The sequence below is a fragment of the Populus trichocarpa genome, chromosome 10 (assembly GCF_000002775.5).
Source record: "Populus trichocarpa isolate Nisqually-1 chromosome 10, P.trichocarpa_v4.1, whole genome shotgun sequence".
Classification (NCBI taxonomy): domain Eukaryota; kingdom Viridiplantae; phylum Streptophyta; class Magnoliopsida; order Malpighiales; family Salicaceae; genus Populus; species Populus trichocarpa.
This window is the reverse complement of record NC_037294.2, coordinates 6,930,646-6,952,627: the sequence shown is the minus strand read 5'-3', so window position 1 is coordinate 6,952,627 and position 21,982 is coordinate 6,930,646. Positions and strand designations below refer to the sequence as shown.

General features: G+C 33.3%; 2 protein-coding genes across 2 annotated transcripts; one reads left to right on the top strand and one right to left on the bottom strand.

Annotated features, from left to right (window-relative positions):
• The first annotated feature begins 13,983 nt into the window (after positions 1–13,983).
• Positions 13,984–17,687, top strand: LOC7492408 (serine/threonine-protein phosphatase PP2A catalytic subunit). Its single transcript, XM_024610596.2, has 7 exons — positions 13,984–14,639; positions 15,107–15,221; positions 16,168–16,276; positions 16,362–16,439; positions 16,907–17,098; positions 17,204–17,373; positions 17,466–17,687. The coding sequence occupies exons 1-7, from the start codon at positions 14,384–14,386 to the stop codon at positions 17,467–17,469; spliced, it is 924 nt and encodes a 307-aa protein (XP_024466364.1). The 5' UTR covers positions 13,984–14,383; the 3' UTR covers positions 17,470–17,687.
• A 279-nt stretch (positions 17,688–17,966) lies between these two features.
• Positions 17,967–21,460, bottom strand: LOC7492409 (uncharacterized). Its single transcript, XM_052456435.1, has 4 exons — positions 21,252–21,460; positions 21,026–21,143; positions 20,396–20,692; positions 17,967–18,355 (listed from the first exon to the last, which is right to left on the bottom strand). Exons 1-4 carry the CDS (start codon positions 21,341–21,343, stop codon positions 18,227–18,229), a joined length of 636 nt encoding a protein of 211 aa, XP_052312395.1. The 5' UTR covers positions 21,344–21,460; the 3' UTR covers positions 17,967–18,226.
• Between the last annotated feature and the right edge of the window lie 522 nt (positions 21,461–21,982).

Here is a 21,982-nt window from a genome sequence, read left to right as displayed (position 1 = left end):
TAACTGTCTAGCCCTAGGGCCTTTTCATTTCCAATACTAAAGAGGGCATGTTTGATATCATCATCTGTTACCAGGGCCAAAAGGGAGGCATGGGATGCAACATTAAGACATGGTCCATAATGAATGACACTCTTAATGATCGGGAAAGTAAGCTTTAAAGTACCTAGAAGATCTCGAGTACCTATATCAGCATCCTTTAAAAAATGGAATTGAGCTTCTGACCAAAGAACATTTTCTCCGCGGACTTTAAATTCATAAGTTTCAATCTGAGTTTTTTATCTTGCAACAAGAGCTGAACATTATCTCTACCCTGGCATAGGAGAGATTGATGTCTATCCAAATCACTTTCAGCCCGCGCAACCCTTTCAGAGATGTGGCTATAATGTAGTTTATTGAGCTCCTTCAAAGGCCTCTTCAGGATCTTCAATTTTCTGCAAAAAGTGAACATACGGGTTCTATGAAAATGAGGATCCCAGGTTTGCGCAGTTAACTCTAAGTACTAAATGTGATCAGCCCACATGTTAAAGAATTTGAAAATCCTTTTTCTAGTAGGTAGCCGTGAACCAATCCTGATAGAAGCTGAATGATTTAAGAAAACACCAGGGTTACCAAAATGTACATGAGCCTACTGCTACAAAGTGAACCAAAAAGGATTTACCAGAACCCTATTAAGTTTGCTCCAGACATGCCCATTTGACCAAGTAAAGAGACAACTCGTTGAGTTTAAATCTGTAAGTCCCAAATCAGCACAACACTCTCTAAAATCTGAAACCTCATAGCTAGAAATAGGTGCACCATTGTTTTTATCCTCCTAGGAGAGCATAGAGTTGAAATCACCAAGAACTAGCCATGGAGAATTAGGACTCCACCTCCTCAAATCATCCCATAAGGCTCTCCTAGTAGTAATGATGTTGAAGCCATACACAAAAGTAGCAGCAAAACTAAAATGGTGAATGAGACAATGAATAATAACATGAATCCCTTGATCAGACATTGAAATAAGATCAATATGAATAGTATTAGGATTCCACAAAACTATGATTATTGCATTACTAGCAACATCAATATTAGAAAGAAGTTTATAGTGTTTTAACCGAAACTTATACATATGACACAGCTTAGAAGATAAAAGCTTAGTTTCTAAAAGACCACATACATCAATATGTTGTTTCTTCATGAGGCTTACAACCTCATGTTACTTCAGAGGGCTGTTAAAACCTCTGACATTCCAACAGTAGATTAGCATTATAAGAGGGAGGGGTAGGAGATTCCCTACCACTGCTTGATGCTTTATTGGTGCTGCGCTTGCCCATATTCCTAGTGACTACCCCTTCCAAAGATCCAGCTGGAAGTCTACCTTTCAAGGTTGTTATAGGAACAGTTATTGCCTTCCCTTTCTTACTACTATGGTCAACCAGAGGACCTTCACTGTCAGACAAACCCCTGCTGTGAGTCTGGTATGAAGGTGGCTTTAGGTTTTGCAACACAGAACCCATCATTAACCAACTCTATATTCTCATAATTACAATACAAAGATAGATCCATTTTAGCTTTTATATTGTCCTTTGTTTTCCCTTTCACGTCTATGATCGTGTTAAAAATATTGTTAAACACATTTTTTTCTCAATATGCATTGCATTCAAATTATAGCAGATGACATTAGTCTTCCAATAAGAAAGCTCCTCGAAAATATTCTATTTTACCTAATTACAGGTCACACCAAAACCAAAGAACTTTTGTTTACTAGCATGAAAACCAAATATAATGCCTTCATATTGTGTGATTTCATCATACATTTTTTCACTCGACAGTACTGAAGGTGCAACATCCTTTTTAACTTTACCTTTCAAGAAGTCATTTTTAACAACCCAAACTTTTTAATGCAATTTGTACATTTCTAATAATCATGTACATGAAAAATGAGTAATATTTTTTATACAATACCATAAAGATAGTCTTAGTCTCACCATCCATCAATTAAATCTACAAGTACAATGATACATAATTATACATAAAAAATAGTACGGTTATAAAACTTTCTTGATTACATGTCGTTGTGATGTCACGGTCATATAAATTAATTATCCTAGCTTAAACAAAGAAGATAGTATAGAGCAAGTAAGGGGTTAATCCCACGAGGAATATCTGGTTCAGGTCTTTATGTTAGATGAATTAAAGTTGGGGGGGTTGAGGTTATTTAGGCTATGCTATGGTAAACAAAATAAAGTAATCAAACTAAATTAAATAAACCAAAACTTATTAAGAGCAAAACTTTAGTCTCAAGTAAACGTCCACCTACGGAAATCAAAACTAATCATTGAAACAATACATCAATTTATATTATGAATATCTATCTTTCCTTAATATTAGTTAGTTAACCAATCCACAGTGTAACTAACATTAACCATTAAACAACCACAATGTCCGTACTAGTAATTTAATTCAATGGCAGCCTTAAGAACTAGATAGGTTGATAAATCTAGACAACATAACTTTCTACAGTCTATATTAGATTTAATTGAATGTTTTTTCTAAGATTAACAACATAGATCCGCCATAATTATTAAACTAAGTAGCTTCACAAGTTTAAATATCACAACTGTAGTTTTGATAACAAATTTAGCAATAGATTGGTTAGAATAATAACTTAGAGTCCGCTTTAATAATCGAACTAAACAATCATAAGAAATAAGTATAGAAAAACATTTATACTCATCATATAAACTGGAAAGAAAAGATAAAATAGATCTTCATAGTTTTTGAAATCTGAAGGTTTCTATATCATTTAAACCAAAAAAATAATTTAGCCTTCATGTCTATCAAAAAATTAAGGAAAAGAAAATGATGAAAATATAATTTCGGGTATAGAAGAAAAGGGTGAGAGTTTTCTCCTTCTTTTTGGCCACTCCTTTCTCTTTCTTTCTCTCTTCTTTTTATTTGATAGGAAACCATAATCCCCACATTCCTCCAATCTGTTTGTCTCCTCTAAAAATAATAATAGTCCTTTCCAAAATAGACAATCTACATTTAAGTAGTACAACAACTATTTTTCTAAAAAAAAAGAAAAAATAGTCTTGCATAAAATCTTACAATAGATAATGAGGAGATAGAATATGAAAGTGAGAAATTTGAAAGTGGTGAGATGCCATTTTTAAAGAATTGTAGTGATGAGAAGCTTGCATATCCTGTTGAGGGGGAGGCTTTGGTTACATAGCGTGTATTGAGTGTCCAAGTTAAGGAAGATGATGTAGATCAGCAATGGGAAAACATATTCCACGCTCATTATCAATTCCATTTCAGGTGAAAACAGCGTCATTTCAAAACAAACTATTCATCTCCTTCATCTCAACGATTCAGCGGAAATAATAGCAAATCATGGTCACGTCTCTATCCAGTATCTCTCTCCCACAATGTGCCACTAACGGTCCAGTAATGGGTACCCTTTTTTGTCTCAAGCATGACTGAACCGTGCCAATCTCCACACTATCCTAGGAGAGATGAAGGGGCATTCTCTTGCCCTATAAAGACCAAAACATAAAGACGAAGGGAGGGAGAAAAACATAGAAAAGAAAAGAACAAAAAAAGAAACACAGAAAATACAAACACAGAACAAGAAGAAACAAAAGACGAGAGAGTAGCATTAGCCAGCCAGCCCTACATTGTCATTGTCTTTAGGAGAGACAAACACAGAGAAAACAGAGAAAGCAAAAATAGGGATAGAGCGAACAGGCGAAAAACAAGAACGAAGAAAGTGAATATAAATGGATAAATAACAAAAAAAATATAGAGAGAGAGAAGGAAGACCAGAGAAGGAATAGATAAAAATAGAGGAAGAGAAAACAGTATTAGCTGGCCAACCCTTCATCACCATCGTCTTCATCTTCAAGTAGCAGCTCCAGGTATGTAAGTTCTTTATTTCCTTCCTTTCCTTTGCAATTATAATTACATAGGTAATTCACCTCTTACTGTTCATTGACCATCAAATAATTCACTGATTATGCATGCACACGTGTCTACTGCCCAGTCGGGTCACTGGCTTGGGCCAATGACTAGGCTGGGCCGGCTGGGTCTAGCCCATCCAATATGGCTAGGCTAGATCCAGCCTAAAAAAAACATAAACTAGTTGTGGCCTGCCTAAGCATGGGACTCAAGCCCAATTTGTTTTGGGCCAAGGGTGTGTTTGGCAAAACACATCCTTATGCTTTTCCCTTTTTATTTCACCCCTCTTCATTTTGATATCCAACCAAAAAGACCTTTTTAAATATTAAAAAATTCCAAAAAAATTCATGGATCTTTTTGAATTTATTTTTAGGTCCCTTGCATTTTTTTTTACGATTCCACTGTATATTTGATTTGTTGATTTTTATTATGAAATGTGAATCTGGTATGTGATACATACCTTTTTTTATATAAAAAAATAACAATAAAAAATATGTATGCTTTGGTTTCAATTCAAATTTTACTTGTTTATTTACTGGCCCTAGAGTCAGGAATACCATATTTTTTTCGTGTTACATAATATTTACTAACCCTAGAGTTGGAAGTATTCGTATCTGAATATTCACTATCACTAGAGTCAGGAATATTACAAGCAGACCATCGGTAGTATAATACAACAAACCCTTAGCAATTTAGGATAAAACCACCAATGCAATCTACTTTAGATAGAACGCTTAAGGGGTGATAATATCTTCTCTTTGAGTAACCAGTCTCGTACCATAGAATCTATGTTGACCAGTTAGGGTTCCTAGTAACCATAGTACTAGGTGGCGACTCCTTAAACAAGACATTTCTCATCTAAGAACAAGATGTCAGAAATCTTTTTTTTTTTTGCAATTTAATTTTTAAAGATTGCCGCAATGTCGGGTGTGACAATGGATTTAGAAATAGATATACTATTATAAAAGATGGTAAAACAATCAATCTTATACCCTTATCTCTAAACAAGTATACGATGATCAATTAAAGTTGAAAAGGAAATGTAAGGATGGGAAGAGAGAAAACTCAAGTAAGGACATGGGTAAGAGTAGACCATCAGATTCATCTCATTCTAAATCACTAATTAAACCAGTTGAGAGTGGAGGTAAGACCCGAGGAGTGAAGAAAGTAATCATGTGTCATGATAATAGTGTGGAAAAATTAAAGAAACAACCTAATTTATATGGGGAAAAAAAGATCAAATCAAATCTATGTTTTTAACTAACAAGCTGATGATCTTACTTGTGTATAAGGAGGCTTACTTTAATATTAATGATCTTGATTCTGTTGTTTCTAATATGGCTATTTCTTTATTACAAGAATTTGATGATGTATTCCTTGAAGACATTCCTAGCAGATTACCACCATTAAGGGGAATTGAACATCAAATTAATCTTATGCCCGAAGCTTTGATTCCTAATCGACTAGCCTATAAAAGAAATCCTGAGAAGATGAAGGAGCTTTAAAGGTAAGTAGATGAGTTGATGAAGAAGGGGTACATTTATGAGAGTATAAGCCCTTTTGTTGTGCTAGTGTTACTTATGTCTAAGAATGATGAAACTTGAAGGATGTGCATGGAGATTGATTAATTATGTTTTGTGTGCATTTATAAGTAGATTTGTGGTTGTGTACTATGATGACATCTTAATCTATAACAAGAACTTGAATGAGCATCTTGATCATTTACGTAGTGTGCTTAGTGTATTGCATAATAAAAAATTATATGCTAGTCTTAATAAGTGTGCCTTTTGCGTGGAGAAAATTATATTTCTTGGATATGTAGTAACTGCATAGGGTGTCAAGATGGATGAGAGGAAAGTTAAGGTCATCCAAATTGGCCTACACCTAAATCTGTGACTGTGATAAGGAGTTTTCATGGACTTGCTAGCTTTTATAGATGGTTTGTAAAGGAATTTAGTATTATTACAACACCTTTAACTAGAATTGTTGAAAAGTCTATTGGATGTAAATGGGATGATGAGCAGGATAAAGCTTTTAACATGTTGAAAGATAAATTGTGTTTTGCACCTATTTTAGCTTTGCTAGACTTTATATAAGCTTTTGAAGTTGAATATGATGATGCTTTAGGTATAGGTATAGGTATAAAAGTTGTGTTAATGTAGCACATGAGGCCCATTTCATATTTAACTGAGAAACTTAATAGGACAGTTTTAATCTACCCTACATATAAGAAATAACTTTATGCCTTGGTGAGAACATCGGAGACGTGCAACATTACCTTTGGCCTAAGGAGTTCATGATACATTCTCATCATGAGTCATTGAAGCACTTGAAAGGGCAAGGTAAGTTGAGTAGGAGACATACCAAATGGGTTGAATTTATTAAAACATTTCCATATGTGATCAAGTATAAGCAAGGGAATGAAAACATTGTGGTTGATGCACTTTCACATAAGTATGTTCTTTTATCTACTTTAGATGTTAGATTTCTAGGATTTGAACACATAAAATAATTGTATAAGGATGATAATGATTTTGCTATTGTTTATGATGCATATGAGGTTTTTGACCTTTGAAAAGCACTATAGACTTTATGGTTAAAAAAATCGCTTATGTGTTCCATTGAATTTTATACATGAATTGCTTGTATGTGAAGCACATGAGGGCAGGTTGATAGGGTATTTTAGTGTTGTTAAGACTTTGGATGTGTTGCATAAGCATTTTTATTGGCCAAAAATGAAAAAGGATATGCAACACATATATGATAAATACGTAACATATAGAAAAGCAAAGTCTAGGATTCAACCGCATGACTTGTATATCCCTTTACTTGTATCTAAGGGACCATAGGTAGACATTTAAATGGACTTTGTATTAGGGTTATCTAGGTCAAAACAGGGTAGGGACTAAATCTTTGTAGTAGTTGATAGGTTTTCAAAGATGGTGCATTTTATACTATGTCATAAAATCAATTATGCAACTAATATTGTTGATTTGTTTTTTAGGGAGATAGTACGACTTCATGGGGTCTGTAAAGCAATTTTTTTATATATAAAGATGTTAGTTTTCTTAGTTATTTTTTGGTGTTATAAGAAAAATTAGGTACTGAGTTGTTGTTTTCAACTACATGTCATCCCCAATCAGATGGCCAAACTGAAGTAGTTAATAGGACTTGAACACAAATTTTGTGTGCTATCATTCGAAAGAACTTAAAGAATTGGGAATATTGTTTGTCATTTATAGAGTTTGCATATAATTGAAATGTGCATTCTACTACTGAGTTTTCACCATTTGAGATTGTTTATGGGTTTAACCTTTTAACTCTCATGGATTTGATTCCTTTGCCTATTGATGAAAGGGTTAATTTAGATGGAAATCGTAAAGCATAAGTGATGAAGACACTCCATGAGAGTGTACGATAATAGATTGGAAAGAGGAACCGTGAGTATGCAAATAAAGCCAACAAAGAGTGCAAACAAGTTGTATTTTAGCCTAGTGATTGGGTTTGGGTGCATATGCGTAAGAAGAGATGTTTGACTCAAAAGAAGTCCAAGTTACATCCGCGAGGAGATGAGCCATTCAGATCCTAAAGAGTATCAATGAAAATGCTTATAAAGTTGATTTGCCTGGTAAGTATGGTGTTAATGTTACATTTAATATTTCTGATCTTACTCTGTTTGATGTAGGTGATGAGCCATTCAGATCATAAAGAGTATCAATGAAAATGCTTATAAAGTTGATTTGCCTGGTAAATATGGTGTTAATGTTACATTTAATATTTTTGATCTTACTATGTTTGATGTAGGTGATGAAGATTCGCGATCGAATCCTTTTAAAGAGAAAGAGAGTGTTGGGTTCCTGAATATCATAAATACATCGGAAACTATGAAACAAAATTATTTGGAAGTCCATAGGATCCCTTTAGATAGATCTAGAGTTGTTTAGGGATTCATTACCTGAATATTTGATCTTCTTAAACTTTGAATAATTTCTTAAATGTTGGGTTGTCGTAAATCACAAGTTGTCCAATTGTCCAGCCTCCAATGATAATCTACACGAACCACCCCTGAGAAACCTCTTATATCCCTATTTAGGAGAGAGGGATTGTTTTGTTTAGAGTATCATCTCTAATATTGTGTTTACATAGTTTTTCTTTCTAACAGACAACTACTCCTCACTTAAAAAATAAGATGCATGGCTTACTATTTATAGAAAAATCTGAAAAACCCTATAAATTGACAAAATATCAATTTGCCTCCTGAATAATATCCATATATTAATTCAAGACAATTTTAGAAATTAACTCAATCAAGTTCTTACGTGATTTTTCTAGATCTAAAAATATAGTTCATGTATTAATTATAATCTAGTCCTTAATTTCTAAAATATATTTTAATCAAGTCATACTTAATTAAATCATCCTAATTTAATTTCTGACTAATGGTTCTTAATATGTGTGACCCATTAGGTTCCTAATATGTTGGTCCAAATATAAATATAAATTATAATTATAATTAAATGCAATCAAATAAATTAAACAATTGATATTTATTATTAATTCAACAATTGATATTTTATATTTAAAGATTAGGTGTATCGTCTAGCAACATGTTATAATCCCCCAAATATTAGAACAGTTATTAGTGGTATGACTTAACCTTTTAGTGACCGGTTTCTCAGTGCAATTAATATTTTTTCATCAATAATGTTTTGATTTAACATTAAAGCATGGAGTATGTCTTCCAAGTTAAATCATGTTTGTTCTCTACATAATAGTCATTGATCATTTGAATAAGATTTAAAACTCTTTTCAAATCTCATTCCACATTGATCAATGATTTCTTAGTTAATATTATTTTAGAATAGATGAAACATTTTTCTTAATTTACCTAGGGTGATGAATCCTCTCTTGATCACTCAAATATCTTTATATAGTTTATGTTATACCCAATGTCTACCCTTTCGTTATCTCGATTAAGATAACATGTAACATGATCAAAGCATAACATTCTCTATATAAGATGACTTAGTGATCTCAAGTCTAAGGATCATTTATACAACCGTCATGTGAGCCTTTCCATAGACATAGATGATCTCTCTATATTAAATTCTCATGCAGGTCGATTCAGTGTACATGTCTTATGACAAGTACCTACATATTAGTTCTAGGTATCCTTTATACCTCAGCTTATGAAAACAATTGTTTCCTTTCATAAAAGAAATAACATAATATGTACTAGTCTTTACGGCTCTAATGAGTGTCTGGTATTTAAGAGAGCATCGATTAGGAACATTTTAGGAACAATGCTTTGATGAAATAGGAATTCCATAATTATAACAACTTTATAATTTCATTTGCAAAGCATTTTTGTCTCATAGACTTTATTTTTTCTCTAGATTTATTAATATACTATTATATGAATATTAAAAATAAATTAAGCTTTTATTAATAATACATATGTATTTATATGAATATAATAATGACATGTATAACCAACTGATTGGCTACATGACATATTCAACTAATAGAGAGAAAAATAAGGACTAACTCAACACCACTCCTAGACACACCATTGACCCATTGGAAGAGCCAAGCGGGCTGATTACAAAGGTTGGGGCTAAAAGACTTACATAGCATATTAAATTAATAGAGAGAATAATGAGGACTAGCTCAACACCACTCCTAGACACACCATTGACCCATTGAAGGAGCCAAGTGGGCCGATTACAAGGGTTGGGGCTAAGAGACTTAAAGAAGCATTGAATGAGCTAGTTTAGCATATAGGAGTAAGATGGACCTAAAAGAGCAAAAGACGCCTAAGAAGTACAATGGACAACCTCTAATTCATCTTTAATCCAAGTCCAAGAAGGCCTCAACCCGAGTTCCACAGAGGGTTTATGTGTTCGGGCCTAAGTTAGCCTTAACTTGGCTTATTTTCCATATTATTCTCTTAATGAAGCAAGGAATTTCGGCTAGATCTAGTTCCTAAATTAGGAAGGATTAATTAAGTCAAATAAATTGATTCTCCTAGCTAAGAAGCGAAAACTACAGGTCAGCAAACTCAATGAGGAAATTTGCATTGTTATTTGTCCAAGTCTTACAAGGAAATCCAAGCTAAACAAGGAAACATATGGGCAGCAACATTGCAGACCAAATCAAATCAGGTTTTCCTAGCTAACAAGGGATCTTTAAGGGCGGAAAACACTCCTACAACTACAAGAAAGTTTATTTCGGCATTAATGACTTCTAAACTAGGGAAAATCATACTATCTTATATTAATTTTATTTGTATTTATGCGACAGCCATCAGACCTATTAATTTCATTTTCAATTTTATGTTTTGGGCTTAAACACTTAGGGTTTCATGTTAGGTGAGTATAAAAACACTTATGTTCACAAAAGGGATCCACTAAGGTTTATTTCATATTAGGTGAGTATAAAAACACTTATGTTCAGATGTGATTCATGTTCGGATTATTGAAAAAAAATTACTTTGTTTTGTTGCAACTTGTTGTTAGGTGTATGGGTGAGATATTTTCTCTTTCTTGGTTCTCTAAAGGACTAAAAACAACTTATCGAAGTGCAACTAACTTTGTGGTGTCAATCCAATATACTTCTCATTCATGAATTGTTATTTGTTGGGTGGGGGTTCAATTCTAATAGTGTCGGTGTCTAGGTATAAGTTATATTTGTGTCACACTCTTATCAAACTTTATTTACTTAGCTTTTCGAGAGTTGAATCATTTGTGTGTGGGTTGCTTGACTGTGAGATCAAGAAGTCTGAATCATTAAACCTAATTAATTCTTTCAATTTTGTCCAAATGACTTGAAAACTTATTTTTGTTTAAATTAAGACCTTAGTTAAGTCAATTGAACCCATTAAAAGTTTAATTAAATCTTTAAACTTAATTAATTCTTCAAATTTTGGACAAATTTATTTGCAAACTTATTTTTGCTTTAATTAAGTCAATTAAACTCATTAAAAGTTTAATTAAGTCATTGAATCTAATTAATTCTTTCAATTTTGGTCAAATTGACTTTCAAACTTAATTTTCTTCAATTAAGTCCTTAATTAAGTCAATTAAACCCATTAGAAGTTTAAGTAAGTCCTTGAACTTGATTAATTCTTCTAATTTTGGTCAAATTGACTTTCAATCTTACTTTTCTTTCAATCAAGTCCTTCTTTATCTTATCTCGTCAACAATATTCCAATTGCATTATCTTTCTAGTGTTTTGACATGTTGTAACTCAAAAGCTCATCTATTTGTGTCCTAAAAATATTTTTGGATTTTGAATTTATGATTTTGTTTTTGGATTTTTAAATAAAAAAAGCAAAATATAAAACAATTTTTGGGACCTAAATTTGGGTTATGATAGGGTTATCTCAATCTTAAGTTCCAAGTTGCAAGTTTAGATGTTTAACCTAAGTTGACTCGGATCTTCTTTTTTTTTTTCCTTTCCTTTTTTCAAAAATAAAATTCAATTTTATCCTTCAATATTGGGTTAGTTTGAGAATTGAGCTTTTTATTTTTATTCAATTTGTTTTCTAAAGGATTATCTCAGTTTCACGATCATATCATGAATTTGCATGGCTAACTCAAGTGGACTTAGATCAGTTTTTCTATTCTTTTTTAATTATTATTTTTTTCAATTTTATCCTTTAATATTTGATTTGTTAGGAGTTGAGATTCGATTGTTTTTCTTTCTCTGAAGTTATCTCATTCTCATTTGATTTTTATTTTATTATTAAATAAGATCATGAAAATATTTTAAGAATATTAGAGGAATATGTTTTTAATAATATTGGCAATAGTTTATTTTTTTAATTAATCATTGTAATTTATTTATTTTGGTTTATTTACTGACACTCATGTTTTTTTAATCATATTATTGATTTAACCGAGCTTTTTGAACCTAGTCGAGTCAATGACCCGAGTCTCGGATTTGTCTTACTTATTTAAAAACAATAGTGTCACCTAATCATCTTTTTTTTACGTTGAGAAAAAATTAGCTTGGCTTCACATTACAGTGCAAGTCATTGAAACCCGGACCGGCCCGACGGGTTGACCCGGCCGACCCGGGCATGGGACCGATCCAGATCTAAGCAAAAACCCGCCTGGGAGTTGGCCTAATGAAACCCAGTTGACCCGGCGGGTTGACCTGGGACCCAGCCGACCCGGGTAAACCCGGCTGAGACCCGGTCTATTTTTTTTATATATGCATAGAGGTCAAACGACGAAAATGAACGATGCACTGATGCAGAAAAGACCAACTTCCCTCCATGCCTTTGTTATTTCTCCTTTTATTCTTGCCTCTACACGTGCAAACCGCCTCCAACCGTCCATTTTTTTTTATACAAGCGGCTTCTCTCTCTTTCTCTTAATGGCTAGTAGTTAGATATTTTCTCGTCTGCTCACAACCATTTTTAACTCAAAGATTGGTTTCGGTAATTAAAGAGATTTGTCCTTTTTTAATTTTTATTTTAATATTAAAGTTAGTATTTAAAAGAAATTATTAAATTTGCATCCCAACATATAAGGGTGTTTCTAAAATTAAAAAAAAAACTTGATAATTATTTTTTTAGAAAATCATGAAGCTGTTATCTATTCGCAGTTCTTGATTGGGCATTGCTTCTTCGGGTAATGCATCAGTTCTCTTGTTTTAAACATTTTAGAATTTATGTTGTTGGATGTTTTGTTTTAAATATTTTAAAATTTATATTTGGTTTGTGTTTTGGATATTGAATTAAATTTATGTTGTTGGTTTAAAATTTAAATTTAGTTTATGTAAGTGTTGCATTGTAACTAGTTATGTGTTTTATATAGGTGTTTTTTTTTTTGTTGACCTGGGTGGGTCAACCTATCTGACCCGTGACCCGATCACTGGACCGGGTCAATAACCGGATCGGGTTTCAAAACTATGGATAATAGCTTATATAGTAAGATGAGAGAAATTAGTATTCAGATACGATGTTGTAAAACAAAATAAAATTAATATTATAGTTTTTACATAAAATTTCATGTCAAAGAGTTGATTTTTTTAACATAAAAAAGACAAACAGATATTGAAACAAATTTTAGGAAGTTATTTTAAATATTAGTAGAGCATGTCAAAATGTATAATTATTCTCTAAAGAAGTTTAAAAAAATATAAGAAAATAATCAAGAATCTCTTATAAAAAAAATGTCCGATTAAAATATTTGTTGAATTTAATTATTTATTATGTTTCAATTAATGGCTTTTGGTAACCTAATTTTAATATTTTCTAGAGAATTCTACTAGTCAAAATAAAATTCTATTAAGGTAGTATATAGATTAGTGTGATTTAAGTTGCTTATCCTATAATATTTAAGATTTTATGTGATGTATAAATAAAAATATAATATAAAAAACATTAATATATTTATTAGGAATTATGTTAATATTTTAGTATATTTATTAATTAGATATAGAGTTTAATTTACATTTTATTATTGAGATATATTCTATAATGTCATACAGGATAAAAATCGGTTGAAGTCTTTTTAGTTTTGGAAAGTATAAGTTTCTCAAGGTAAGATAATATATATGTAGTATTTATCAATAAATCTCTCTTAAGTGATGATTATTAGAATTTAAATGCTCTTTTCAAATCAAGTATTTTTACACAGAATTGGTTCTCTTATATAACTAATAATGATATATTAAGTATTTTTTTTTATATGATATATTATATAGTTTATTTTTGTGATATTCTTTTTGACCGAATAAATAAATAAATAAAATCTTGACTCGTTAAGACTTAAAACTCATCAAGAACAAGGCCGCAAACACAGTCCACGTGCAAAGCCTCCTTTAATTAAATTAAATTAAATAATTTCAGCACCCACCCCTCTCCGTCGTCCTCCTAACAGTAGTTGTTGGTGATTCAAAAAAGGGGAGCTTTACCGACACGTGTCTGCCCTTGTGATTTTGACTCGGCGGAGCACCGGAGAAAACAAGTTTCTCATTGCTTATAAAATAATTTATTTCTTCGACAAACTAGGAAAAAGAAGAAAAATCTCTAATTTCATTTGCATTTCACTTTCATTTCATTTCCATTTCAGATCTCCTCTCCTTTTTCTTTCCTGCTGCTGCTGCTGCTTCTTTCTTTCTCTCTTTCTGTTTTTTAATTTTCCAATAACAATAACAATTATTATTAGTAGGAGTACAAAACGACAGATAATTTTTTATTTATTTTTTAAAAAATAATTATTCTCATACCTCACGGCTCACGGAGAAGAGAAAATAAAGGACAGAGAGGCTCCTCTCCACTCTATTTTAGAAACCCTATCAAAAATCCATCCAAACTTTAAAGAAATTATTATTATTATTACTATTATTATTATTTTTATTATTACTATTACTATTATTATTATTATTATTGTAAAAATATTAGTTATTAAGATTGAGAGAGAGAGAGAGGATGCCGTCGTCGCACGGGGATCTGGACCGTCAGATCGAGCAGCTGATGGAGTGCAAGCCTTTGGGAGAGGCGGAGGTGAAGACGCTGTGCGATCAGGCGAGGGCGATTCTGGTGGAGGAGTGGAACGTGCAGCCTGTCAAATGTCCGGTCACCATTTGTGGCGATATTCACGGCCAGTTCTACGATCTCATCGAGCTCTTTAGGATAGGAGGGAATGCACCTGATACCAATTATCTCTTCATGGGAGATTACGTAGGTCAGTCTCTCTTCCTTTTTTTTTTTTTTTCTTTCTTTCTTTTATGTTATTAAAATTGATTTACGGCTATTTTTAATTGATACCGATTATCTCTTTGTTGGGTCTGTGTGTGTGTGTTGCTGATAACAAAATTGAATGCATTTCTGATTGAGCTGCAAATTTTGACTGTTAGGACTTGAATTTCATTAGCATTTGTGTTAACTAAGTTGTATGCTTGGTCGAAATCCGGGCGGGGCTGAATTTCCGCTGATGGAGCTAGGGATATGATTAGTTTATGATAGAAATACTGACCATTGCACATTATGTATGTGGTTAGGTTTTGGGGTTTTTTTTATATATAGTAATCACTTCCGTTGTTAAGATTTTCTTTTTATGGGATGTTGAATGGGAATGGTTTCTGGCATTCTTTCAATGTTTTACACTTACAACACAATCATTTTCTAATATTGTCGATTACATCAATGCAGATCGTGGGTACTATTCAGTGGAGACGGTCACGCTCTTAGTGGCCTTGAAAGTTCGTTATAGAGATAGAATTACAATTCTTAGAGGAAACCATGAGAGCAGGCAGATTACTCAAGTGTAAGATTTTGTTTTTCCTTCTTGATGGAAGCTTGCCTATGATTGAGTAATATGAATTCTGATACTGCTCAAAGAGCACAATGAGCCATTTTTGTATGATTCTTCAGTAAGAGCATATTTCTTTCATTTCTGTTTTTCTTTGTTAGATTTTTTGTTTGTCTTGAAGTTCCTGTCATAATGATACAGTAGTAAATATAAAATATCTGCACAGAATATTGTGTTATTGGCTGCTCTGATATAAAGATGTAATACTCTATATGGAGACCACTTCCTTCTCATAGTACCCGGCCTTGTGAGTTAAGTTAACTCCTTCTCATTAGTGGAGCTTTTGGGTTCCATTCTTGTGAGTCCTTAGATTGTTTTATGGTGATGTGTGCTCATACAGTTATAAGTTGGTTTCATCTGAAACCTTTCTGTAAAGAAGAAATTTTTTTGTTCCTTGACTCAAAAGGAAACGCTATGGAGCCACATATATTTGGAATCTTTATGCAAAGCAATTTTCGTGTCTCAAGTCATAAGGCAGGCTACACAGATCTAGGATGATGACTGATTTTGTTTTTCAGATACAAAATGTTGTTGCAATGGTTTATTATGTCATTTGATGATATTCTGGGGACTTGCTACTCAACAATCAACTAAGTGATGAAGCCTTTGCAGTTGTCTCTTCTCCACCATACTCAGCAAACTTTAAGTTCACTTGTCCTCCCTTCCAAAAGTATACGCTGCTAATATTTCCAGTAGTCTGAGACCTGTTCTTTGCACTATAGACATTAAACCCACTTGTTTTTTCCCTTCCAAAAGAACATCTTAGCTAGCATCACCTTGAGCCCTCCCCTCTCTCTCTCACATGCAGGCATAATTGCACATGCATATGCAAACACATGCTGGTAATCATTCTGTTAACTCACTTTGATTACTTATGTGCTTTGTTTCTATTTGTTTTCAGGTATGGCTTTTATGATGAGTGCTTGAGAAAATATGGAAATGCTAATGTCTGGAAGTTTTTCACTGACCTTTTTGATTATCTACCCCTTACAGCCCTCATTGAGAGCCAGGTTTGAGTCATAAGTGTTTTCATGATTTTTGCTTCGTGTAATCAATTGTCAGCTTCTTTCTTACTGCTTCTATCTCTTGTTGTAGATCTTCTGTTTGCATGGAGGACTTTCACCATCTCTTGATACGTTAGATAACATCCGAGCTTTAGACCGCATACAAGAGGTATGGGTAGCTGCTTCTCATTCTTCAAAGTCTAACATTATCAAGGCTGGAATATGAACTTTAAGTTTTTAATGGTTATGGTGTGCTAATCAGTTAGTAATTGAAGGCAATACAAGCAAGCATGATGGCCTTTTCTCTGTTATAGGAACTTCATGCAATTTTTTTCGGAGTCATGGAAAGTAACCATCATAAAAATTATTATTACATCTAAAACTTGGTTATATCAATGACATTTGTTAATTTTTAGCATTTTCTTTTCTGGTCAAGGATTAAAATAATGATAGCAGCATTCCCTTCTACCCTATTGCACTGCAATTCTATCGTGTCAGCCATTTCTTCTTTCTAGGGCTATACACTTGTGCATTATTCAGTGCATTGCCAACAGCTTTTTAACTTTGCTAGATTATAGTTTTCTTCTGTTGATTTTGGTTAAACAATCACATCTTTGTCATTCTCTGCACAAGTAGGTTCCACATGAAGGGCCAATGTGTGATCTCTTGTGGTCTGATCCAGATGATCGTTGTGGGTGGGGAATATCTCCTCGTGGTGCTGGATATACATTTGGACAGGATATAGCTCATCTGTTCAACCATACTAATGGACTCACTTTAATTTCACGGGCTCACCAGCTTGTCATGGAAGGGTACAATTGGTGTCAGGTGACTAAACCTGGACAAGACAAACTTTGTTTCTTCTTTCCATGTGCTTTTTTTCTATACGAAGCATGCTGGTTATTAAATCAATGTCTTTCATTTTTACTTCAGGAAAAGAATGTGGTTACTGTATTTAGTGCTCCAAACTATTGCTACCGTTGTGGTAATATGGCTGCAATTCTAGAGATTGGAGAGAATATGGACCAGAATTTCCTTCAATTTGATCCAGCACCCCGGCAAATTGAACCTGACACCACTCGCAAGACCCCTGATTATTTTTTGTAATTTTCATATTCCTGCCAGCTGTTTGGAATCCTTGTTTGTTGCTGTATCACTGTAGATGTGTCTTAAAAAGGAGCTTTTGTTGTTTAAGGTGAGGTTGATCGACAACATCATTCTTTAGTTGGAGTTTGTGCTGCTGCTGCTGATGCTGGTGCGATGTTGATATGCTCAAGTCATAGAAAAACTGAGAAGGCATCAATGGCCTTATGTCTTGTATATTCTCAGAAGAAGGAAGCAGCAATAACATGGTATATCTTGTTCTGTAATTTTACAAATTCAAGTTAGTGTGCAGGTTTTGTTTTTGTGAGCAAAATGCATGCTGCTTACTTTATTCTGATTTATAAACAAAACCACAGGCAAAAGAGATGCTTAAGCCTAGAATATGTTGCATGGCTTTCGTTCAAAAAACAGAGACAGGGAATGCTACATGACAGTTACTTTGAAAAGGGTTGAGAGAGGGCCAGTAACTACATAGTAATGTTCCAACAAAATTGACTCACGCTCGACGGAGTCCTTGTTCACTTTCAACAGTAGGTGTATGCATTTATAAATAAATATAGTCCTAGTCCAAGGGATGATGGGACAGATGCCATTAAGGAAAGCATGAGTCATTAATGCGTTCATGATATACAAGGAACCTCTGCATTCTTACCATCCTAGTCAAGTGTTCATAGGCTTTGTTGAGGTTACAAATCAGAAAAACGTTACACTACAATACATTTTTAGAGCCAAAAACTGCAAATGATAAACACTTGACCCTTTTCTACATGAAAATCTAATAGCTTCTGAACCTCAGATATCATTAAAAACTGGTTTGATGTGGAGGAGAAAACCACGAAACCCGAGAAAATTTCAGAGTTCAAATCTATTCATCTGGATCCTCCCCGCTCCAGCTCCAGCTCCAGCCACCACAGTAGCAGTCTGCTTTCTTCGGAAGTACACAACTGAACCACTTGCGAGTAGCAAACACAAAATAATCCCCTGTCCAAAGTGATTCAGACCATAAGAATGAAGGCTAACATTAGAATACTACATAAGCAGAGTGCTTGCAATTCTTCTTGCCAACTTTCACACAATAAATACAAAAAAGAAAGAAACTAGACAATGAAGCTGTGGCTCATAACATTCCATTCAAATATGGACCTCCTTGAATCTATTCAGAAAGTTGATTCTCTCGTGCACACTTTGTACTTTTCATTCACTGCCATTCTCAGATAGAAAGACATGGTATGCATGCCATACAGAGAATATATATCTATATTTTCTTTCTGAACTGTCTTCTTTAAAAAATCATCAAACTTACTAATATATAAAAATCAGAAGACATTTCTTTCTTCAGAGTAGGAATTGAAGTCCTGTGATGGTATTTTGTTGTGACCTCAACAAGAAGCATTGCCCATACAGAACCTAACTAACCAAAACCTCAAGGCTCCCATTTTGAGGCTCAATATTCCCCAGACAAAATTCTGACTGCAGTGCTAACTGAGTAGCACATCTCTTGAGAACATGCACCACTATACTTTAGAAAAGAAAAATACTAAGTATTAACAATAACCATTAGCAATAATTTCTCGAGCGAACCCCTAAGGGCTTTGACGAATTAATTCTCACTCAGCAAGGTTGGGACTGCTCTCGAGTTAGTGAGAGTTTGAAACCTTTGGATCTAAATCTATATTGACCAGCATATCAACAAATTGAACCAATTACATACAGATTTGGAATTTAATCATTCTTCTTATTAGCCATAAAATTCAGGAGGATGAACCGCATTAGTCTTATGATAAATGCATGTTCAACTCAGTTTAAGTAAGTGAAATATAAATTGCGGTACCCAGGACAAAACAAGTATGACGAAACAAAGGAGGCAGAAATTTAGCAAACAAGTAGCAAACCTCTTGAATTTTCAATTTGCATCATTCTTGCAATTAAAGGATTGAGGCAAAACAGTGAACAGTCAAAGGACCTCCGTGATGCAGCCAAGGGAAAAGAGATGCATAAATTATCTTAATTTGATTTTTTATTTGTCTATGTTTTAGTTTTCCTTGTAAATCTAGTCTAGTTAGGAAATTTAGGAATCTTAACAACATTTCTAGTTTCTTGTTTTTTTTCCTTCTCTTGCCTTTAAGGGGGGTGTTAGTCGGTGCTTTACTACTCTAGAAGTCCACTCTATCGGGTTCACGCTCGAAGCATTCTGAAATGTATTGGAAATTGCCTTTTATGTGGACTATCAGCCAGGTATGGGCAAGTCTCCTTGTGCCTGGTATGAACGTTATCAGTCTGCAGTTACTAGGAATGGGTTTTCTTCTAGTCCACATGATTCTGCTCTTTTTGCGTGTCACTCTTCTAGTGAACCGATTATTCTTTTGTTGTATGTAGATGATATGATTATCACAGGTCCTGACACTTCAGACGGAAGTCAAGTTTTCCTGTAAATGTAGTCTACTTAGGAATCTTAACACAATTTAGGAATAATAGTTTATTTGACAACTATAATATTAATTCAATGAATTCTATTATGTATTTGTTGTTGTTGGTACCAGTACTTAAACCTTCTGAGTGGTGGAAAATATAAAACCAAACATCCAGGCCTATGAGCTTTTCTTATTTGAATTCCAATATCCTGTTAAATTCTGGACTACTAATGCTTTGGTGCCTATAACAGGAGCTCCTATATTGTATAATCAAAGAACTTTGATAATGGAGTTACAAGTATTTGGTTTAGCTTCAGAGCTGCAACCTTGAGTGTTCTTTCTCTTCTCTTTTCTCCAAACATTATTTTCTTCTCCTCCTACTTCATTGTTACAATAGCATTGGATTACCATTGATAGCAATATTAATATCCAAATTCGCTTATATCAACCGTAACTTGCGACAAATCCTCTAGGGGACATGCATCTAAAGTTGTCCTACATGAATTTAGTACCAAAGCTATATAATGATAACAAACAACGATTCCATTATCACATGCCACAATCACATAAACAACAAAGAAAAAGGATATTTAAAAAGACACAGACATACCTCAAAACCAAGTACTGACAATTTCTCTGTATTAACTGATATACAGCTTCTGTAAGTGATATAAGCCTGTGATCCACCCTTGGCTGTAGACGAATCATCCAGTAAAGTTCTACCCTCATTTGAGGCAGTGGTCTCTTGCAACATTACATGAGGATTCACATCATCAGAGATTTCAACAGCAGATCGACCATTTGGAGAATGCTGCTTCCCCTTTTCATTCTCTGTATCATGATTAATTTCAACACATTTGAAAGGGATTCGATGGCCAGTCTCGCTGCATCGATATTTTTCATCACTCTACCAAAACAAGAAAAGCAAGATACCACCAAATCCTCAAATCTTAACAACATGATGATGATGATGGTGCAAGATACCGCCAAATCCTCAAATCTTAACAACATGATGGTGGTGGTGGTGGTGGTGGTGGTGGTGGTGGTGGTGATTATTATTATTATTATTATTATTATTATTATTATAAACAAATCGAAGGAATTTAACAATTGGGAAACAAATTAAGAAACTAAATACCGCAATTATTATACCAAAATAAGTGACAAAATTCAAGGAATTATTATTAATATTATCATTAGAAAAAGAAAAGAAAATAAAAAAAGGAGAATATTAATAAACCTTCTCAGAGTAGGCGCAGGGAACACAGGGACCCGAAGGAGAGCAATCGAAGGTAAGGTTAGTGCCGTGTGGTGTTTCTTTGAAACTAAGTAATACTCTACGCCCTAAGCCTCCGTTTCTGCTCCAAATTTTATAATTATTCAATATTAATTTCATAAAAATACATGCATAAACAGAATGAATCTGAGAGAGAGAGAGAGAGAGAGAGAGAGAGATTTGTGCTCACTCAGTCGTGTGATCTATGTCCAACGCGTGAATGGAAGAAAGCAGCGCCCATACTGCAAGGATCGCCGCTGGTGCTGAATCCCAACTTCCCATCGTTTTCTTCTTCCTACTGCTTTTTTTCTTTTTAATTTCTACTGATTTTTCTTCCTCCACCAACCTCGCTTTGCTGATTAAAAATATTTCTGGGCTTTGTTTAATGGACAAAATGCTAATTCTTTTCTCTCTTTTTTTTACTGATTAGTAGATTAATTAATAATTTTCTTTTTTTTATTCGACATGAATTTATATTCGGATCAGTTTAATTAATAATTTTCTAATATTTCTTTATTGTAGAAAATTACTTATCACTTTCATTTAGGTTTTTAATATGCAATTTATTTTTTCATAAATTCAACATCATATCCTTTTTCAATATTGTACAAAACTTTCTTTCTTTCCTTTTATTTTGATTTTTTTTATATTTTAATTCCATACATTCCATGTACATCACAAGAGAGTTTTGAAAATGTTTATTTTTTAAAATATTTTTATTTAAAAATATATTAAAATAATATTATTTTTATTTTTTAAAAATTATTTTTAATATTAATATATCAAAATGATATAAAAATATAATACTCCTTGAAATAATTTGCTAAAAAGGATGTTCATAACTGGAAGGTTGTGTATATTTCTATTTATCTAGTTATAATGTATCAGTATCTCTAAGAAATAGAATATACCAATTTATAT